At 50.9% G+C, this 22,340-nt stretch overlaps 1 protein-coding gene across 6 annotated transcripts; it reads left to right on the plus strand.

Moving 5' to 3' along the window:
• Positions 1-508: 508 nt before the first annotated feature.
• PRXL2A (peroxiredoxin like 2A) lies at positions 509-21,947 on the plus strand. 6 transcript variants are annotated; one of them, XM_058542778.1, is made up of 7 exons: positions 509-576; positions 2,781-2,890; positions 11,195-11,381; positions 13,465-13,556; positions 16,740-16,880; positions 17,828-17,992; positions 21,183-21,947. In XM_058542778.1, exons 3-7 carry the CDS (start codon positions 11,204-11,206, stop codon positions 21,294-21,296), a joined length of 690 nt encoding a protein of 229 aa, XP_058398761.1. In that variant the 5' UTR covers positions 509-576; positions 2,781-2,890; positions 11,195-11,203; the 3' UTR covers positions 21,297-21,947. The 6 variants fall into 6 exon arrangements, with proteins under 6 accessions (XP_058398761.1, XP_058398762.1, XP_058398764.1 ...); XM_058542779.1 differs by lacking the exon at positions 509-576 and adding an exon at positions 990-1,155; XM_058542781.1 differs by lacking the exon at positions 509-576 and adding an exon at positions 990-1,146.
• The last annotated feature ends 393 nt before the right edge of the window (positions 21,948-22,340 follow it).

Genomic DNA, 22,340 nt, shown 5'->3' on the forward strand with positions numbered 1-22,340 from the left:
CCAGCTTTACTCTGAATCTGTGAAGTCAGGCAACATTCCAGGAGCAGCGCTCCGGCCGCCACTTACCACCCTTTGTCCAGTGGCCAGCATTTTGGGGTGAAAGAGAATGGGGGGTGGGGTCAGAGGCTGGCAATTCTGAATTTGTTCCTAAAGCTTGAAGAGACACTCATCGGACTGCGTCGGTCCTAAAGATTCCCCCTCTCTACGCGAAATAAAACAAAGCCATCAGGAAAACTGCTCAAAAACTCGCTGAGGGCTGAAAAGTGACCGCCTTCGGCCACAGGACAGGTGCGTCCAGATCCACTTAGGGCATCCAGAGCCTCCCTGTGCTGCAGGGAGCGCCCCCTGAATGAGTCAGCAGTCTAGAGCCACGACTCGCGAAGGCCGACCGCAGCCAGAGCGGCGAGAACGGGCCCGCGGCCGGACCGAGAGCCGCGGGCGCACAGGCCGGCCTCCTCCCGCGGGGCGGGGCGGGCATGGCGCAGGCGCGGCGGGAGGGCCCGGCCCGGCAGCCCCGGGCGTCGGCGTGAGAGGAGGCGGCGGGCGGGGCGAGGCGCGTGACGGCCGCCTGGGCAGGTGAGGCGCTGAGGCGGGGCAGCCGCGGGCGGCCCGGAGGCCTGCGCGTGAGTCCGGCCCTCGCGCGGGGCCGGAGCCGGCTGCACGTGCACCTGCACCTGCGGCCATGGCGGCCCCGCCCTCAGGACGCCGCCCCGCCCCCCGGCCCGGCGCGGTCCGCGGGAAAACCCGGCGTGGGGTCGCAGGCCCGGGCGGGCTCGCGCTGGTCTGACGGCCTCCCCGCCCCAACCCCCCGGCGCTGGAGAGGCCGGTGGCCTCGTCCACCGGGACCGAGGACCCTGCCCTGGCGTCCGTGCGCGGGGCCGCGGGGCGCCGGGGGGACGGGTGCAGGGGAGCGGGTGGAGGGTCCCGTTCTCGGCCCTGTGCTGGCAGAGGGTCGTGTGTTTTATGCGGCCGCGGAATCTCAGAGGCACCTGTTCGCCTCTGTTCCCACGAAGGGTACAGGCTCGGGACAAAATTGGCAAGAGCCCAGCTGTACATTGTAAAACACTGAGCGGAAGTCTAGGAAGGAAAAGACCAACAAGGCAGTGATCAGACAGTCTGTGCTCGAGGTCGTTGCAGAGGCCGGAGGTGAAGGAGGTGGGAAGATGGCTAAGGCCCCCCAGACGAGGGCTGGGGGAGCAGCTCACGGGGAGTCCAGACGCCGGGCAGGGAGTCCCACTGACGCAGGCCTCTCTTCCTTACCACACCACGCTGTTTCCACAGCTCAATTACCTAGACCTCAATTTAGTTTTTCTTTTTTTATTTTAATATATTTTCCTTTGAGCTTGGCAGATGATTAAAAAAAGAAAATAATTGCTTAGGATTTATTTGAAAAGCTTGTCTGGGAGCCAGCTTGTATAGTCTTGGATGCCCCTGCTCCGCAGACCCTGACCCCATGGAATACACCCTGTCATCAGAACCCCCATTTCGTGTACAAACACACAGTTTAGGGGCGGTCGTTGACTAATACAAAAATGAATAAGAATTATACCTCACGTCTATGTCACCCTTTGTAAGGTAGCTTACAAAGCACCACCTGTACATTTAATCCTTTGATTCTTACAGCTCCGTATAAGGTAATTCCGGAATCATTCTTGTTTTACTGACACAAAAACAGTGCCATGTCCAGATTCTTACAGCTTGTAGTAATTTGAATTCGATTTTAATTATTCTTGGTGTGGCCCCTCCCAATCACCCGCCTTTATAAGGACATGCTACTGAGTTGAGATCTGATGCATTGTTCCTGAGGGGTTCAGAAGATGTTTATGATGATTGTCTTATCTGCTTATGTCACTTAAATGGTGCCCGGAAAGTTCGGTGAGGACTGGAGTTCTGGGGCTCGAAGCCCCAGTCTCTGTCAGTATCCCAGAAATAAGGCAGCTCTCCTGCCAGCTCGGTACTTGCCTCTTTGTGAAATGTCGAGCAGAGAGACACGTCAAGTCTGAGGCTTGTGTGGCAAGAACTGTCTGGAGGCACTTTGAGGAACCAGCCTCACCTCTGGGCTCAGTGGCCTCTGACACAAGAAGGTTACAGCTGGGCAGTGCCTTTTGCCTTCTCTGGTACTGCTGGTGCAGAAGGCAGTGTTGGCTGGCTGCAGAAGGGGCAGCATGGATTATGCATCGTGGAGTGGGCAGTTAGGCCAGAGGGGCCTGAGACAAGCCAGGGTTCCCTGCAGACCTAGAACCACCCAGGAGGCAGGCCTGCGGTGACACAGTTGGAGAAGTTCAGTGTTTCGTGTCTGTCCGTCAGATGTCCTGCCCTCATTGAGAATGAGTGAGCCCCCCAGGGAAGAGAAAGATAATGCCTCCTTACAATTCTGTAGTGCTTTACTGCATTTCGCGTTGCTCTTCTCATACATTCTTCCTGACAACCCTTCAAAGTGCTCTTGTTTTTAAGAAGGAGACACTGAGGTTCGGAGGGATGAGGTGACCTCTCAGAGTCAAAGAACGAGAACACAGGATTTTTGTCCTGAAGCCCAGTGTCCTTTGTGGTATCGCCCTTGCCTTCCCATGCACACCTGTGTAACTTGATAAGGTAGGTGTTCTGAGCCCAGATAGGAGGCTGTGCTGGTGAGGGGCAGAACGGCCAGACATTTGGGGGTGCTGTGTAGCTTCTTGATAACAGATCAGAGGAAAGGACCTCTCCCAGCCCCACATTCCTCACCCTTGGCAGTGTCTCCAGGTTTCCCTGTAGCTGATTATGTCCTGTTGTTCTGCTTTCAGCATCTGTTCAGAACTTTGTGAGTTTGGCACCTAAGAGGACGGCAGGACCGGAGCCAGGTGGACAGTCTCCCCGAGGAGCAGAGCAGGAAGTCAGAGACTGACGCAGGGAGGTGAGAGCTCACTGCAGATGGCCGCTACATGGTCCTTGAGGACGAGGGTGGGTGGGAGCTCGAGGGGTCCTGGGTGTCTGTGTCACCAGGCTGCTAAACTGGCATTTTCAAGCCTGTTTCTTTATCACCCAGAATTGGCAAGACCTTATTACTGTGGGGAGGAGAGGTACAGAGTGGCTTCTCAGCTGAGGATGGGCAATGTGACCTTAAGAAAACGTTTGGCTTTGGATTATAAACTGCTTGCAAATAACATCCATGCTAATCCTTCTCTTTTTGCTGAGGAAGACCGGCTCTAAGCTAACATCTATTGCCAATCCTCCTCCTTTTTTTTTTTCCCCAAAGCCCGAGTAGATAGTTGTATGTCATAGTTGCACATCCTTCTAGTTGCTGTATGTGGGACGTGGCCTCAGCATGGCTGGAGAAGCGGTGCGTCGGTGCGCACCCGGGATCCGAACCCAGGCCACCAGTAGCAGAGCGCACGCACTTAACCGCTAAGCCACCGGGCCGGCCCAGGGACAGTTTTGCTCTCAGCCTTCTTCAGGCCAGGGAGCAGACTTCAGCACCTGTGGGCCCGCTTCCTGAGCCCTGACCCCCACACTGTTCCAGCCTCTGCAGAAGTGTTCAATGCAGAATAAATAGCCATGGACTGGGAGTTGGGACACTCAGACCTGAGTCACAGCCAGGCACTGACCAGCCCCCCCATGTGACCTTGGACTAGCTGGCCCCTTCTCTGGGCCTTAGTTTCCTCATTTACTCAGTGAAGGATGGACTAAACTAGAGCTCTGAGGGAGGGAGAGGGAACAGAGAGCAGAGAAGGGAGATGAAGCATCCTTTCCAGCTGGGTTCACTGAGGGTCAGAGGCAAGGAGGCCCATGTGCACTCTTAGTTTGCTTTGTCTCCCTCAGCACCCATTTCTTCCTTCCTCCCTGTCTCTGCCTCCAGCCAGCTCATTTTGAGGAGGGAGGATTCCCTGGGTGGGGCTGGGCTGGGCAGGTGTACCCTCACTGTTTAGAATATGATGCTGTCTCTACTTGTTTCAGGCATGAATTAACCCACCTAGTGCTGATATTTTGTTTTATTAAGACTTTATCAGTTCCTACCAGAGGCAGCTTCTTGAACAGGCAGGAATTTGGCCTAGGGAAGCAGGGAGTAAGATGTGCACACCCAGCAGGAGAGCAGTGGTGGCAGATGCCCCTATGGCTTTCTGGAGCTCAGAACCCCAGAGTTGCAATCACGTGGTACTTCAGAGTCTTTCGATGTCAGAACTGAGACAGCCTCATAGATTTTCTAGTTCCTTCCTCTTTCTGTACAGATGAGGAGACCCAGGCCCAGAGTATCTTCATAGCTTATGTCAGATTGCCCTGCCAGGGAGCAGTGGAGCTAGGACCCAACCTGAGGCCACCTGAGCCCCAGGCGTGAGTGTTTTCTTTAAGGTCAGGCCAGCCAGACCAGTCCACAGTTACCTTCTGCACTGAGCTGAAATTGAATGGCTACAAATTAGTTCCAACTCTGCCTCACTGTGGAGTTTACAGAGTAGAATTCAGATCCTTTCATTAGACATTAGACATTAGCCTACTGATTACCAAGATTTGTGTTACTGTTACTGAACCAGGTTCGTTTTGCCTGCCGCACCATCGTGCCAGTCACCAAGACGACGAGTTTGCAAAGAGAAAGGACTTAATCACAAGGTGGCCAAGCGAGGAGGTGGGAAATGAATCTCAGGGCCGCCTCCCCGAAAATGGGGACTCAGGGATATTTATGGGGTTGGAGGCAAGGTGGTCTGAAGTGTGGGAATAGATGATTGGAGATAAGGAGAAGAGAGGTAACTGATGATCTGCGCAAGCGTAGTCAAGCTTCATGCCTCTTCATAGGAAGCGTATTCACAAAATGGTGGCATTACCATGATCTGAGGGTAGAGTTCTTAGCTCCTTGACATCAAAAAGTCACTTGTCAAGCCTTTGTGCAGGCCCAGTTGATGGGTTGGTGGTCTCAACTGGCTGAACTGGACAAGGAGTCTCTTCCTGAAAAACCATTCTTAATTACTCTGTTGATAAGATGAGATCAGTTGAACTGGTCCTGGAGGGCCCACAGTTACATTAAGTGCTAGAAATGCGGGGATGAATGAGACGACAGCCTCTGCCCTCAGATAGCTCCACCATATTGTGTAGACAGACATGTAAATAACTAAAATACACTAAGTCCATTTGCTTGTGCAGGGTGCAAAGGTATGTGTGTGTTTGCACATGCTCGCATGCTATATAATTAGAGGTGAGGGAGCAGTCAACTGTCGGGGCTTTCAGAAAAAGCTTTGGAGAGAAAATGTTATTTGTGCTGGGACTTGACCTAGTTGGCATGGGTGGGGCGGGCATTCTGGGTAGAGGAAACAACACGAGCAACAGTGCGGAGGCCCAACCAAACATGTCACAGGCCTTGCAGGTGGAGGGTCCAGCGAGGGTGGTGAAGCGGCAGGGAACGAGGCCAGAATGGTGGACGGAGCTAAGCTGTGAAGGGCCCTGTCGACGTGCTGAGGAGTTCATTGTTAGTGAAAGTCTGAAAGCAAAGGGAGGATGTGATCGGGTCGGGGTGTGTTACAGTCATTCAGGCGACAGCGTGGGGAATAAGCCGTGGAGGACCCGACTAGAGCCAAGCCAGGCTCAGTCCTGGGGTTGCTGAAACAGGGCAGATGCAAAGTAATAGGGGCCTGGGTGTGGACAGCAGCAGTGAGGTTGAGAGGAGGATGGGTAGCAAACATATTTCATAGGATGGACAGAACTTCCTGACTGATGGGATGTGGGCAGTCAGGGAGAAGATAGTAAAGTAAAGAAAAATGTGACTCAGTTTCTGGCTCGAGCAGTTGGCTGGGTGCTGTGTTGTTCACTGAGCTTGGGAACTCCAAAGAGAAACTGACTTGAGTGTAGGTCAGTTTTGGACAAGGTGCGAGAGAGATCACCTACAGAACCCTCCAGTGGAACTCTGAGTCAGGAAGAGCAATGGGAACCTGGATGTCAACACCAAGCTGGTGAGTGAAGCACTGGAAGTAGGTGAGGTTGCCCAGGAAGGGAGTGTGGTTGAGAGGAGCCACTGATGTGGCAGGAAAAGGAGAGAAGGCATGGGGAGGTAAAGGATAGACAGCAGGTGGGGGCCTCAGTGATGGCAGCTGACTTCCTGCGTGTGGGGTGAAGAATGGGACAAGGGAGCAGGCTGCACAAGCAGCCACAGAGAGAAGGCCATCTTCCTTTAATTTGAGTGTGACACGTGAGCTGTGTTAAGTGCTTCGCTTCATTAGTCTGCACAGGATAGCAAGAGGGAGTCTGTTGGCACTGGATAAATGTTATAATCTGCATGACTGCAGATGACTCAAACTTTGCTCAGCTCTTTGAAGGGCTAGGGGGCCTTGGCAGCTCTCCATTTTGATGTCTTCTGGAGATTGACTATTGGCAGCTGAAGGAGCCCCAGGGTTTCTGGGTGGCCTGGTGCTGCCTATGGAGTGAGAGTGTGGGGCCGTGGGCGGGGCTCCAGAGCCCCACCTCCAGCCCGCCCCTGCCTTCTGATTCCCTCGCTCCCTCTGGGCCAGCCTCGTTGTCAGCAGGAGCAGGAGCGTGGACGCTCTGGATGGTGAGTGCCTCTTCCCAGGTTTGAGCTGCCGAAGGGTGGGGATGAGGGGCCGTGTGTGGGGGATGGGAGGTGTCTCGTGGAGCTCCAGTTTCTTCCAGGGAAGAAACCCTGGAAATTGAAATGATGAGGAAGCGAGAGTGTGCAGACTCCCAAGTGAGCTGTTCGGATACCTGATGTCGCTGGCGTGCTTTAGGAGCCTTAGCATTCACCTTGTCCATGCGCCTCATTTTGAGGTTGAGGGACGCGAGGCTGGGGGAGGGATCCACCGAGCATGGCCTAGGGAGCCCAGCTGGGTCTCCCCCCACCCCCATGCTCTTCCCAGACCAGAGCTGCCACTCTGAGCCGCCACAGCTGTCGTGTGTTTGTTGTCTCATCACGCTTCACCCTCTTCTGAGGCAGAGGACTGGGTCAGATCCGTCCCACAGTGGGGAACTGAGTGCTGTAGCCGTGTCAGGTGGGGCTGGCCCTTCTGTAAACAGCCTTGCTATTGTCTTTCAGAGAAACTGACCCTTTTCTGAACGGAAGGGAGACAGAAAGGGGAAGAAAAAGAAGGGACAACTGTCATATGGTCAATTTCCTTTAGAATAAACATGGTTTGACTATATTTGATGACTGAAAAAATAAGTTGGCCTTTTTTAATTCTCTTTAAGACAAAAGGGATCATACCACTTGACCTCCAGAAACTCACAAATGGATGCGTGGGGAGGCAAGGTGTGACAGTAGAAAGACTACAGGCCTCGGAGTCCTAGGGAATTTGGGTCCAGGTTGTAGTACTGATGCTGGCTCTGTGACCCTGGAGAAGGTACTGAACTTCTCTGAATTCCAGTGTTGTCAGCGATAAAACAGGATAATATCTGCATAATGAGACTGCTGAGTGAAAGAAATTAGGCCAAGTGTGTGGCGTGACACTAACTAAATGCTGGTTTACTGGCTTCCCTCTCCCTCCAGTTAGTAGCCTTAGAGGCCATGTGAAAATGCGTCGTTCCGTTCAGCTGTGAAGGCTCCCTCTCCCCCTCCCCTGTTTTGTGGGTGGGAATGGCTGTGATTGAGGATTCAGAGTCAGCTCTCACTGCGCAGCAAGTTGCAGTGTGGCACATGCTCCAAGAAGGGCCAGGATGGGAATTGCTTTGTAGCTTGGGAAAGCTTGGCTGAGGGGCTGGGCCTGCACACTCTGTAGATGTTTCCAGAAGTCAGTTTTCACTCCTTCCCAGCAGCAGAAGAGCCAGATGCTAGAGGCCCAGGGGGAGCATGTGTTCACAGAGAGGCCTGACTCTCACCTCCAGTGCTAATGTTGTATCACATCCTCGTGCTGCAGGGTGTGAGGACGAGGTCCAGGCTCCCCAAGGGGATGACTCTGCTCACACTTTCTGGGTCACAGTCAGAGGTGTGGTGGGGTGGTAAACGGTGCACCTGGGGGTTTGAAGCCCACGTCTTGTACTCCAGCTCTTGAACTTGAGGTAGAGAGTGGGGGGCGTTTGGGATGTGGACGTTTGCATTCTCGGAGTGCCTTCAGCACTGACTTCCACCCCCAGCTGGCCTATTCAGCCCAGGCCTGGCCTAGCTCCTCCATGCTGCCCCCAAGTCCTACGCCGGCTCCAAAGACACTTCCTTCTGGATACTTCTATGGCTGCCTAGACCAGATATAACTGGCTCGCATCCCTGCACCACCACAGCCCCATGTTCATACCTTGGCCAAGCTGCCTCACCTTTCCACTTGAATTTCTGTTGTCTGTGTACTAGGCCTGTATCTCCTTGAGCATTATGTATCATTTAGTTTTATGTCCTCCCAAGTGTCCATTTATTGAACAGGTCAGTGCTGAATAAATGTTTGGAAATAAATGTTGAGTCTAGTTGAGTCTGGCTCCCTTATATCACAAGCAAACACACTGAACGACTGTTGACAGGCAGTGGGGAGATGGAGTCTCTTTTCCTCCAAGAACAGCGGTGCTGTGTTGAGAGGATGTGGAGCTGACTGTACTCCACAGGGACCCCCTGGACACACGTGCACTCGTGTGTCCCAGGAGCTGAAGCAGGTCCATTTGTAGGGTGGACATAAGCTGGCCTTTGTGTACTGGCGCAGAAATGATATCAAACCTGTGATCAGAGGCCATGCCACGTGCTCCTGAATCATACACACATCTGAAATCCAGGGACACTTTGGGAATGTGTAAAGGTACAGAAATACTTCCAGGCTCTGGGGAGTCTCCTGTTTACAGCAGGTAGGTGAGAGCTGTGGTTTTCCTCCTAATTGTTCTGTGAACTTTAATCCAGTAATGTGTCACTTGGCCACGTAAAAGACTTGGAAGCTGGCCTGTGGAAGGTTCTTTCCTGCTTGGCCCAAGCACTGTGATCCTCCAGAAGTCGTCACCTTCATCATTCACATTACGGAGAGCCCACCGTGTAACCACTGTGCTGGGCACGGGAGATTCAGAGATAAACTGACAAACAGAGTCAGGGGCGAGAACTGGCGGATAGGTCCACGTCAGTGTGTCCAGCACATCAGAAGGATAATGGGTACACACTAGGCACAGTACCAAGGTGAGGGTGCATGAACATCTCTTGGGGGTGGGAGTGGGGGTAGGCAGAGCTTCCAGGAAGACTTCTGGAAGAGGTGTCTGAGTCTTGAGTAGAATGAGCGAGGTAGGACATTCCAGGCAGAGGCGTGGACAGGTGTTCAGGTCTGCCTCTCGCCATTGCTGCTCTCCCACAATGAGGGAGGGGACGTGCCCAGCTCTCCACGGCAGCCTGCTTCTGTGGCTTATGACCAACCAAGCACAAAATCCTGAGATCTTTCCTCTAAGACAATGCTTCTCAAACTTTAATGTGTGTTTACATTGCCTGCCGATCTGATTAAAACGCAGTTTATGATTGCTTAGTTCTGAGGTCAGGCTTGAGATTCTGCATTTCTGCATGAGACCACTGTTGCCCATCCGTGAGACACTTTGTGAGTAGTGAGCTTATAAGAAGCTTTTCCCTCCCAGCACGTCAGAGATACCATAGTAACCCCCTCCCCCAACACACGCAGTGGGCTCCCTTCTTTCTCCTCGCCTAGTATACAGATGCCAAATTCCTCTTTCTTAAATGCGGTCTGCATTTGGTCGTCCTACCCCCTACCCGCGCCTGGAAGTTCCCTTTTATTTCTTAACTCAAATCTGAATTTCCCAGGCTGGCTGAAACACTAATCTGGCCTCCCCTTCTCTTCCCAAAGTCATCACCACCAGGTTCCTCCCAACCCCACCTCATGGCAGTGGGTCCCTCACAGCCCCTCCCTTGTCAGTGACATGCAGATGTCCAGGCCTCTGCTTAGTCCCTTGGAGAAATCCTCTCCCCAGCCAAGTCCTGCAAGGGGGAGGTATGTCGTGCTGAGGTGGGATGAGGGTAGGTGGGACACACACACACACACACACACACACACACACACACCCCAGGTCTATACCCAGTGAACTCAGCACATGGAATCAGGCTGCTACTTAGGGAAGAAGGCCCAATATAAGTCAGATCGTAGGATGGTGAGGGCCAAGTGAAGTGGACAGACGGGTGCTGTAAGTGGTTATCAGGAGAAGGAAGGCTGCGCGGGGTTCCTGCGGCTGTTACGGGGTGGGCTGCTTCCAGGAGCTCGCACCCAGGAGCACAAGGCTTCTCAACCAGAGGAAGGCTAGTGAGGCCCCTGGGCACCAGCTGGGAGCAAGGCTGGGTCTGTAGGACCTGCCTGGAACTCCGTTTCGATTGCCGAGCCCCCTATCGGTTACAGACGGCTCTTGCCCAGCCCCTCTGCAGCAGACCCCCAGCACCGTGCTCTTTCTGCCGTATTGCCTGCTCTCCCAGTCTCTACTCCCACTCATTTGACAGGCATTCCTCTAGTTCTGTTCACAGGAAACAGATGTAAGGTTAGACCCTGGTGTTTAGTAGTGGCCAGCTCTGTTAAACTTTGTGATTTAATAGCTGGTAGATATTTACGAGAGATTTGCTTTCTTGTTGAGTCTAGTTTTATGTATTGCTTCTTTTTTGTTTTTTTGTTTGTTTTGTTTTCACCATGAGCCTGGTTTACTTGTGTAATGAATGAAAAATAAAGCTATTCTCACTGGGGAGCAGTGTACCAAGATTGCCTGCCTACCATGAGTGAGGAGGCCCTGCTGGGCGCCAGCTGGTGCTGGATGAGCAGGATGCAGTCTCTGTTCCTGAGGGATTCACAGACTAATGAGGAAGGATAGGGTAACAGAACAGTGGGACTGGTGTTCTGAGTATCCTCTGGTCACGGAAGAGAAAGCTGCCCCCTCCCCAGGGAGATGGTAGTTGAGACACCTGGACCGTGAAGGGAAGCAGGCATCATGGGAGGGGACTGAGCCTGCCACCAGGGGATGCAGCATGGAAGAGTGCCTCAGAGCTGGGGGGCCCGCAGCCTTGGGCGTGGGAGAGGGAACAGCAGGAGAAGCATCGGGGTGGGGGGGGGCTGTCATTTCCCTGTGAGCACACCCAACTCACTGCTGAGCTCTGGGGCCAAGCCTCCCTGTGTCTGTTGTGTTCCCGACCTCTTATAGTGGCAGCGGGCAAGTGTTTAACACGGTCCTGTCTTCGACACCGCTCCCCTCCCCTTGCCTCTGGCCTCCTGGCTGCCCAGCCAGAGCCTTTCCCAGAGATCAGATTCCAGCTATCTCGTGGAAGCAATAATGTCTTCTTCTTTCCTCTTAGTCTCCAGAAATGTCTTTCCTGCAGGATCCAAGTTTCTTCACCGTGGGGATGTGGTCCGTTGGCGCGGGGGCTCTGGGGGCTGCTGCCTTGGCTCTGCTCCTGGCCAACACAGACGTGTTCCTGCCTGAGTCCCAGGAAGCAGCGCTGGAGTATCTGGAGGATGTAGACCTGAAGACACTGGAGAAGGGTGAGCAGTGACCCCACTGGTCCCAGTGCTTTTCCAAGGCGCCAGGGCACAGGCTTACTTATTTTTTTCTTTTTAAAATAGCGTTCTCTCTCTTTTTTTTTTTTTTTTTTGTGAGGAAGACCAGCCCTGAGCTAACATCCAATGCCAATCCTCTTCTTTTTTGCTGAGGAAGACTGGCCCTGAGCTAACATCGGTGCCCATCTTCCTCTGCTTTATGTGGGACGCCGCCACAGCATGGCCTGACAAGTGGTGCGTCGGTGGTGCCCCGGATCCGAACCGGCGAACCCTGGGCCGCCACAGCGGAGCGCGTGCACTTAACCGCTTGTGCCACCGGGCCGGCCCATCTCTTTTTTTAATTGAAAAGACAATATAACAATGTTAAGAAAAATGTAATAACACTTCTTAAATTACTATAATTCCATTGCCCTTTAATCATTTTTATTTTTGCACATTCCTTTCCTTGTGTACACATAGTAATATGTAGCTGTGATCTTGGTATAAATGATATTTTACATTTTAGCTTTTTCTTATCGAAAGCATTTTTCACTTTCTGTGGTTGTCTCTCTGACTATAACGATAATTGCTCCATAATATTTAGTAATGTTATACCACCATTTACTAAACTAAACCTTCCAGAGTGTGTTCTGAGGAATTCTGAGCACCCTGGATCTTCAAAAAAAGGAGCTCCCAAGTCAAATAAGTTTGGGAAACACTGTGTCTCCAGTTCCTGTCCTGACGCTCAGCACCGGGATTTGCACATTGAGATGAGGCGTCTGGTTCATTACTGGAAGGCGGGGTCAGCCCTCGCCCATGGTGCAGCCACAGCACATGAGGAGGCACAGGGCTGCACTTTTAGGATGGGCCTGCCTGTCTGCCTGCCTCTTCTTGGGGAGCCCGCCTGGAGTCCCTGCTGGGTGGCTGACAGCAGCACATCTGTGTGTGGTCGCTCTGTGGCCCACTGCGTGCTCTTGGCACTGGATCTGGAGCCCGGTGGGACTCCAGTCATGCTGATGGTTTGGGTGCAGTTGGCCTGAGAGTTTGGTGCACCTTGGGGCTCACTGACTGGGCGGTCTCCAGGTTGGCTCCTCAAAGGGAGGCCATCGTCATCTGTTCAGAAGGTGAAGAAGCTTGTCAAGGGAAGGCAGGGACTGTGACTGCAGATTTAGGACGTCAGTCACCCCAGCGAGGGACTCAGAAGCCCTGCAGACAGAGGGACCTGTTTAGCTGCATTCAACCCAAGGTTTCCCAACCTCATTTGTTTACAGACCTCCCCTCTTTTCATCACATAACATCCCACAGGGACGTGGATTCCTCTGAGGAATGCTAACGTAATCAGGGTTCTTACTGACTGAGCCATCCCTGACTCTATGTTACCAAACGCTATGGGGAGCACTTCATATCCATCGTTTCATACTCCCTACAGCCCAGAGTGGAGCTGCCAGACATCGGCCTTTACAAACGAGGAAACTCAGGTTCCAAAAGGAGACCTGGCATGCCCAGGTCACACAGCTTGACGCAGACTCAGTCTGACCATGGAGCTGGCTTGAACTACAGTACTGGGCTACCCCAGAGCATTTCCTTGTTGGGCATCTTCTACCCTCCCCTATAGATAATATTGCAGTTAACATATTTCGGTTAAAAAAAATTTTTTTTTCAATTTCTGTTGACTTAAGTCCTTTGAATACTTTTTAAAGAGTTGGCGTTTTCCTGGCCAAAGTGCAAGATCTCTTTCAGGTTTTGGCCATGTATCTGCCCTACAGGATTGTTACAAGGCCCATCAATACCAGCAAAGGAATTTGCCATTTTTCCAGAAATGTTCCAGTTTGGGATTTTCCAAGTTTGCAAATCGATTTGATGGGGGTGAGGCCTTTAGGGAGACAGCAGGACCCTTATGCTGTTAATTTCCCTCTGCAGGACGGATATCCCCTGTCTGGGTTTCCTGTTTGCTTTTCCCACGTGTGAAATGCCTGTCCAGGACCTCGGCTAGGCCTGGTGCCATTTCTGAGCTGCTTAGCGGTTGGGCTGGGCTGGGCTGGGCTGGCCTGGGAGGAAATGATACTGAATTTGCTTTTCTTCCCCACAGAACCAAGGACTTTCAAAGCAAAGGAGCTCTGGGAAAAAAATGGAGCTGTGATTATGGCTGTGCGGAGGCCAGGCTGTTTCCTCTGTCGAGAGGTGAGTGCATTTGAAGCTCTGTTCAGAGAGAAGGGTCCTAGCAAATGGAGCCCAGTGCATTTCCAGCCAGAACCAAGGACCGGGAGGCCCACTGCAACCATTGATCCACACAGCCCATCCTCTTTTATTTGCTTTAGGTATTTCTTTTGACTTCTTCTCTGTTTCTGTTCATTTAACAATTCACTACATCCTGGGGTTAGCAACATACTTGACTTTCCTTTGGTACTCCCAAGGCCTCTCACCCTTGTGGTACTATCTGTGTCCTGGACCGTCTTCCTTCCTTAATCAAGGATGGGGACCAGGTCCAATTCCTGTCCTGATGCTCAACACTGGGATTTGTGCATTGAGGCGAGGCATCTGGTTCGTTACTGGAAGGCGGGGTCAGCCCTCGCCGGTGGTGCAGCCGCAGCACATGAGGAGGCAAAGGGCCGCACTTTTAGGATGGGCCTGCCTGTCTGCCTCTTCTTGGGGAACCTGCCTGGAGTCCCTGCTGGGTGGCTGACAGCGGCACGTCTATGTGTGGTCACTCTGTGGCCCACTGTGTGCTCTCGGCACTGGATCTGGAGGCCGGTGGGACTCCAGTCATGCCGATAGTTTGGGTGCAGTTGGCGTGAGAGTTTGGTGCACCTTGGGGCTCACTCACCAGGCAGTCTCCAGGTTGGCTCCTCAAAGGGAGGCCATCGTCATCTGTTCAGAAGGTGAGGAAGCTTGTCAAGGGAAGGCAGGGTCCAGCCTTGTCACCTTACTGATAGGTAAACCGAGGACAAGAGTGGTTTGGTGACCTATCTGTGGTCATACAGTTGGTCGGTGGCAGAAGACCCAGGCTCTGAGAGCACTGCCTTGCCTGGGGGAGAAGTGGGGATGATCATGTTCCTGCTCGTGAGACAACTTTCTTCTTAACTGGTGGTCTTGGCCCTGTCCAAGTTGTCGTCCTCCGTCACCCTGAGGCAGTTCCTTTCAGCCATGCAGGTCCCTCACCTGCTCGTGTGGTTGGGCTGGACAAGAGTCCACTTACATTATGTGATGCCCTGCTGTCCTTCACATTCAGGGCGTGCTCATGCCTGGTATCCCGTTGGTTCCCCACCACATCCCTGGAAAATACATCTTGCTGCTGTTCTTGTTTGACAGAGGAGGAAACTGAAGTACGGAAGTTGTGACAAAGTCACGCTGCTGTGGGGAAGGGCATGAATTTCCTAATGTTGCTTAACAAATTATCACACAGTAGTTTTAAACAACACAAATTTATTATCGTACAGTTCTGGACGTCAAAATTCTGAAATGGGTCTCACTGGGCTAATATCAAGGTGTCAGCAGGGCTGCAGTCCTTCTGCAGTCTGTAGGGATAGATAATTTCCATGTCTTTTCCAGCGTCTAAAGGCCATCTGCATTCCTTGGCTCGTGGCCCCTTCCTCCATTTTTAAAGCCAGCAATGGCCAATCAAGTCTTGCTCACATCTCATCACCCTGACGTTGACTCTTCTGCTTTTCTCTTCCACACTTAAGGACCCTTGTGATTGTACATTGGGACCACCCAGATGATACAGGGTAATCTTCTTTAGGATCAGCTGATTAGCAGCCTAGATTTCATCTGCTGCCTTAACTCCCCCTTGCCATCTAACAAAACATATCCGTGGGTTTCTGGGATTAGGAGGTGGGCGTCCTTAGAGGGTATTATTCTGCCTACTGCCAGAGATGAAATTTAAACTCAGGGATTTTGATTCCAAATCTGTGACCCTCCAGATGCCCATGTGGAAGCCTGTTGTGACTTGATTTCTCAAGTCCAGTTAAACCCAAAAGTCTCCAAGAGCGACTGCGGTGATTACAGCCTGGTTTCCTGTGCTCTGGTCTCTGTCCTGGCAGAGCGTTTTGTGGAAACTTATGTTTCTAGAAGGATGATTGGACGGCAATCAGAGTTACTTCGAGTCACCATGGGGGAGATGTGTGACTCAAGTTTCCGCTTCACGGCTCTGTACAGCGACACACCCAGAGTACAGAGTGCAGGAGGAGCAAGTGGGGCCTTTCGTCTCACACGGGTCGTGTTTGACCACATCAGGCCTGTAGTCCTCTCTGCTCTACAGCAAAGTTTGCCCTCACTGAAGCACCTCATAAATGCGTTGTCATGAATTCTGCTTTTTGTTGTTGTTGCTGTTATTCTGGAAAATAAATGGAAAATTAAATGTAGTTGCCATCATAAAGCAACGTATTTGTATTGGACATGAATGGGCTGCATTTGAAAGGATTTCTTGCTATTTCTTTAATTCTGACACCAAATGTGAAAAAGGAATTTGTTCTTAACATCAAAGCTTTACCATGACACCTGAGGTTTTATTTATGCATCCAGCATACAGTTCATGAGAGTCAAGGGTGTCTGTACATGTCAGCTCAGCTGCATTCTCCCCATTGTCCACCTTCTCCTTCAGATCCTTCCACCTAGTGTCTAGTGCCTTCTCTATGTCCAGCTGTGTGCTGGGCACTGAGGGATCCAAGAAATGGAAGACATGGTTTCTAACTTTGAGACACATTTGGGAACTTAAGTGACAATGCTCAACTTAGTGGTAACACACAGTCAGTATCGGAAAAGTCCCCAAGCAGGAAGGATTGGATGTGCCAGAGAATCAGGGCTTTACTCCAGGCTGGACTAGCCAGGGAGAACTTTTTAGATCAGGGATCCCTTTCTAGAGGGTAGGATTTGAGCTAGAGAAAGAAGAAAGGGTAACTGCAGTCAGGGGAGCCAATCGAGCAAAGGTGTGGAAGTCGCTGTTCACGTGCCCTGGGTGGAGCTTGTCTGAGAGGCCCCGTGCAGGTTTGGTCTAGTGCAGGGGAGGGGCTGGGAGATGAACTGAGAGAGAAGCGTCGTGGCTAGGAGTGGAGACCATGCTTGGGTGCAATCTCATAGTTATTGGGTGCTCCCCAGGCCATGGGTAGGACACCCATAAGAGGAGTCTAGCCTCTCCTTCCCACTGTGGAGAAGACAAGAACCTGGGCTAACATCCTACCCTGAGACCTAGTACCCAGCTAAGACAGTCTTGTGCTGGGATACACAGGCTGTAGCTGTTTCTGGTATTTTGTTGCCTTTGTTCTTCTGCAAACAGTGCCAGCCATGCTGTGGACCTGTAGGAAAGAGGGTGTTGTTGGCTGCAGAGCCATAAGAGTTCATGCTCCTGAACTTTCCTGTCTTCTGCAGGAGGCTGCGGGCCTGTCCTCCCTGAAGCCCAAGCTGGACGAGTTGGGTGTCCCCCTCTATGCAGTAGTGAAGGAGCAGATCGGGACTGAAGTGAAGGACTTCCAGCCTTATTTCAAAGGAGAAATCTTCCTGGATGAGAAGGTGCATGTGCTGTGAGCCTGTGGGCCAGACTGGTGGGGACTGCTTGCAGGTGTGGAGGGTTCGGTGGCCCAGGGTGTGTCTTGCCTGGAGCTGGAGGCTGGCCTCCCTTTCAGCTGCCCGAACTTGCAGGAGCTTTCCCAGCCCTCTGAGCAGAGCATGATTGAACACTTACGAGCTCTTTTCTCAGTGATCGCTTGAGCCTTTCCTGACTTGTGAACTGGGAACAGGAGCCTAGGAAATGCAGTCAGCCCTCCGCATCCACGGGTTCCAATCCACAGATTCAGCCAACTGAGCATGGAAAGGCTGTGATGGTTGCATCTGTACTGAAAACATACAACTTTTTTCTTGTCATTATTCCCTAAACGATACAGTATAACAACTATTTACATAGCATTTACATTGTATTAGGTATTGTAAGTAATCTAGAGATGATTTAAAGTATACGGGAGGTGTGTGTAGGTTACATGCAAATACTCTGCCATTTTATATAAGGGACTTGAGCATCCACAGATTTTGGTGTCCTCTGGGGTCCTGGAACCAGTTCAGTCCCCCACAGATATTGAGGGATGACTGTACCTGAAACCCCACTGGGTTCCCCTCTCAGCCCCTGTCCCTTAATTCGTTGCAGCCATATTTCTTTCCCCTCTACTCTCATCTCTGCGGAATGTAGGACTGTTATTGCCCTTCAAGCACAAGAACCCTGTGTATCCGTAGCAAGAGGCTGGAGTCAGGGTGGGAATCTGTCTCCCTAGACTGGGCCTGCCTTGAGTTTGGAAAGCTGGCGGAGTGCTCTTGGGTGGAGCTGTGTGTGTGTTGGGTCGGGGGAAGGACACGAGCCAGCAGGCTCTGGGTCTTGAAGAACGAATGCCCTATTGGGAAGCTTTCCTCCTTGGGGAAGGCAGGCATACAGGCTACTCATATGGGATCTGTCTTTCTTAATCCTACAGAAAAAATTCTACGGTCCCCAGAGGCGGAAGATGATGTTTATGGGATTTGTCCGCCTGGGTGTCTGGTACAACTTCTTCCGGGCCTGGAGTGGAGGCTTCTCTGGAAACCTGGAAGGCGAAGGCTTCATCCTTGGGGGAGTTTTTGTGGTGGGGTCAGGAAAGCAGGTGAATCCCTAGTGTTCGCTTGTGGGTCTGTGGGTGTCTGTATCTGTGAGTGCGAGACCCCAATGGGGAGGTGACTTTCCCTACTTGGAGTCTCCCAGTCTTCCTTCCAGAAAGCCAGGGAATATGAGGAAGGGGAATTATCGTTTATCATATCTGTTCTCATTTATCATGATGTGCTCTCTTGGCACCTCACACGTGAGTCTCTGTACTCATCACCGTAATGTCATGAGACAGCCTGAAAGTTTTACAGGTGAGTAACTTGGGACGGAGGAGGTGAGTGATGACACCAGGGAGCACAGCTCATCAGTGGCGCCGCGGGGCCCAAACCCAGGTTTTCTAATTTCAAGTTTTCTGTGCTCTGGATGTTAGCCCAGGGCCAGTCTTCCTCAGCAAAAAGAGGAGGATTGCTGACAGATGTTAGCTCAGGGCTGATCTTCCTCACAAAAAAAAAAAAAACTTTTCTGTGCTCGAACGAAAGCATAGTTTTTGTTGTGTCAAGAATTTACTCCCTCACAGTGTTCCCAGGTCATCAAGGATGAACAATAGAGAAACTTGAAGAGGAAAGAAGCAATACAAACAGGCCCAGTTAGGGGAAGTGGCAAGTGGGGGAGGTGGTGCGTTTCCCTTTTCCCTGGTGTCAGGGCCACCCCTGGAGAAGTAGCAGCCCTCTCAGTGGACGGGCCATTTGGGCCCTGGTTATGAGGATCCAGACTCAGCACGGGGGCTCTTGGGGAAGGCATGGAAAAGTGAGGGCTCTGTGGGCCCAGGAGGCAAGTGGGTGGATGCTCCATGTCAGACTCTGGGCGGCCTGGAGCCGTGGCGACACCCTCCACGGGAGGGCAGTGCCGGGTGGACGCAGAGCAGGGATGGGGTCAAGTGGATGCAGGCTCGAGGGGAGGGCAGCAGGACCTGGAGACTGGTGGCCTGACTTCTAGGCCTATCTCTGCCAACCTTGGGCATGACATTAATGCCTGGCATCATCTGTAAAAGGACGGGGTTGCCTGCACTGATGGATCTCACTACTAACATTGATCGTTGCATACTTTTCCCAATTTGGGAGGAATAAAAGCTAGTGGGAATAGAAATCCTTCAATCTTCAGCTTTATTTCTAACCTCTTCCTTTTAAACCTTGGTATCTGCTGTTGCTTGTCTGTATTTGAATCTAGCATGAATTGGTGTGTGATTGAACATAAACCTCTGTGCTAACTTGCTGGTAAATATATCAAAATGTCTTAGTGATAATGGCTGCCAGCAAGTACCTGCCTTGTTCCAGGTGCTCGTATACATGATCTCTTGTCTTCCTCATAACCAGTCTGGGATGTTAGGTCTTTCTATTCCCATCTACACATAAGGAAATGGGCCTCGAGTTATGAAATAACTCAGCCAAAGATACACTGCTAGTAAGTGTATGGAATGAGACAATGGAAATGAGACTCAGGAACTCAGATCTGTCCTATCCCAGAGTCTCTGCCCTTCCCCAGCCCAGAGCCTCTCTTCGGAGGTGGTTCCCAAAGAGCCCTTCCAGATGCCCCTGCCCTTGGGCAGGCCACTCCTCAGAGGGTCCCTCAGCCTCTTCCCACCCCAGCACTCTGGGACTCCATCCCCTTCCTACCTCGGCCTCCCCTCAGCCTCCAGGGCAGGGCCTGGCCCAGCGGCCAGCCTTCTCTTGCCTGGCAGTGACTCATCTGGTGCTCACGGGCTCCCAAGCCTGGCTGGCATGCTCCTGCTGTTGCTAGGTGTGTTGTTTGACTTTGTTGGTGCTCCCTGGAGCTCCTTCCTTCTCCCTTCCTGGTGGAAGGTTGACCCAGCTGGTGAGCTTCAGGACCTTCCACTTCAGGGAACACAGAAAGCTCCGTGCTTCTTGAGAGCAGAGGTTTTGCAGTTCCTCTGTGCCAGGTGCCACTCGGTGGGGGTTTCCTTTGTAATAATAATCTTTAAAGCATACTTACTTTAAGGAAGAAGCATGTTTTCAACATGGAAAATTTGAAAATGAAACAGTAGAAGGTGGAGAGAGCCATCCTGTCATCTGAACCACCACGGACAACCTATTAGAACAGAGCCGAGCTGAGAGGCCTTTGGTTTTGTTTTTAGAAAACGATATCTTATTAAACTAGATGTTCTTTTTTCATTTAACAGTATATCATGAATATTTCCCCATGTTATTATATATTCCTCCTTAGTATTTTTTTTTAAAGATTTTATTTATTTATTTATTTATTTTTCCCCAAAGCCCCAGTAGATAGTTGTATGTTGTAGCTGCACATCCTTCTAGTTGCTGTATGTGGGACGCGGCCTCAGCATGGCCGGAGAAGCGGTGTGTCGGTGCGCGCCCGGGATCCAAACCCGGGCCGCCAGCAGCGGAGCGCACGCACTTAACCGCTAAGCCACGGGGCCGGCCCATCCTCCTTAGTATTTTTGATGTCTGCATACTGCTTTATTGAGCAAGTGAATCTAGTTTCCTGATCTACTTCCCTGTGGTCACCACAGTGTGGTGGGACTTCTTGTTTTTTTAAAGTCTTTATAAATAATAGTACAATGAACATGTTTACAGATGTTTATTTTTTTAATTTAAGATGAGTTCCCAGATGCTATGGGTCAAAGAACTCTTTAACAAGGATGCGTTGATGCTGATCTCAAACACATTATTGTATCTTTCTTGCCCCGTTAGGGAGCTTTGGGGTGTGCTGTGTCTTGGTGCGTTTTGCTTCACCGTATCAGAAGTGAGTGGCCTCCAGTTTCTTGGGAAAACTAAAGAGAGGGCCCCCTTTGTCAGGTGGTCATTCAACGCCTGCCCAAGTCTGACCTCTGGGCTCCACTCCACACCTGCAGGCTTTTCTGTGTGAGCTCATTCTCTTCTCCTCACCCAGAATGTTCTTTACCTCCCTTTACCTGTAGAGAGCCTGTTTCCCTTCCTGCTTCATCACCTGTGAAGGCTTTCCTAACCCCTACCTGTCTAATCATCCTGACTTCTTGCTCCCAGAGTGCTGCTTGTGCGGTCCACATTCTGTGATGTTGCACAGGACCGACCTTCCCCAGAAGACTGGCTCCACAAGGGCAGAGCCAGGACCGATTCAGATCTCTGTTCCCTGCTGCCCAAGTGCACGGCTTGATGGACAGCTGCCGCTCAGGGCCTGTCTCACCAATGAGTGCCTCAGGCTGAGGACTGATGTTCTCTCTTGTTTCCTTTCAGGGCATTCTTCTTGAGCACCGAGAAAAAGAATTTGGAGACAAAGTAAACCCAGTTTCTGTTCTGGAAGCTGCTAGAAAGATCAAGCCACAGACTTCGGCCTCAGAGAAAATATGATTGTGTGAAACTTCCCAGCTCAGGAATAACCAGGGGCACTCACCTGTGTTCCTGGGATGTGTTCTCTCTCTACTCATGTCCCTAAAGAGTTAGAAACCCACTTACGCCATATTCCCAGTATAGATCATTAACGTATTTTAATATCGTACTCTATTTAGGCCCAATAAGGCACAGTAGCCCCCAAACAAGACTGATAAAATCTAAGAAACTAATGAGAGTTATTTCAGCTAAAATTTGGAAACTATGAGGCTTAAAGTTAACTGCTGCACCTCATTGCAAACATCATATTTGAGTGCTGTTATTTGAAATGATTTTTATTTTCATGTCTTCAGAAATCTAAGAAAAGTTGGTGATTGACTTGAAGATTAAGGATATAAGGTTTCTGGTTTGTGTTTTCTATTAATGGCTTGTTATATAATGTTAAAGTAATACTCATAAAAGAATTGATGTGCTCTGGTGGGCTTGATAAAGGTAAAATATAAACTGAAATCTATTTTTTGATTGTCTTCCATTCTAACCTCATAAACCTCATTGTTTTTTTAGAAGAAATGATCATATCTGGATCTGATAAAATGATGCATCAGAATTTTTCTGTAATACAATTTTTTTCTGATAAAACTAATAAAAATATTTACCATAATGATGGCTGAATTTAAATCAGTAGTGCCAAAGACACTGAACCTGAAAAATCAGTATTTTCCATGTGTAAAGGGTGAGAGGTGGGGGAGTTCCTCTAGTTCTAATGATCTAAGAGGTTTGCAAATGACCAGAGAAATGCATCCTGTCATTTCATGTTAGTGATTTTGCTGTCTTTCCTAAAGGAATGACTTTGGTATTTAAAATCGGTAGCTGCTTTCCTACTGATGGTCTTTTAGCCTAATTTGGGAAGCAGGAAAAGGGACAGAGAGGATGTAATATAATTTAATTCATTAATTATTATGTTTGAAATTTTGTCATGTGAATAAGTATGAGGTGAGCAAGAACTCACAGGGAGCCCTGCTGTAGGGAGTCTGCTCAAGGCAGCAAGTCAGCCCAGGACTTGCC

The sequence above is a fragment of the Diceros bicornis genome, chromosome 6 (assembly GCF_020826845.1).
Source record: "Diceros bicornis minor isolate mBicDic1 chromosome 6, mDicBic1.mat.cur, whole genome shotgun sequence".
NCBI lineage: Eukaryota > Metazoa > Chordata > Mammalia > Perissodactyla > Rhinocerotidae > Diceros > Diceros bicornis.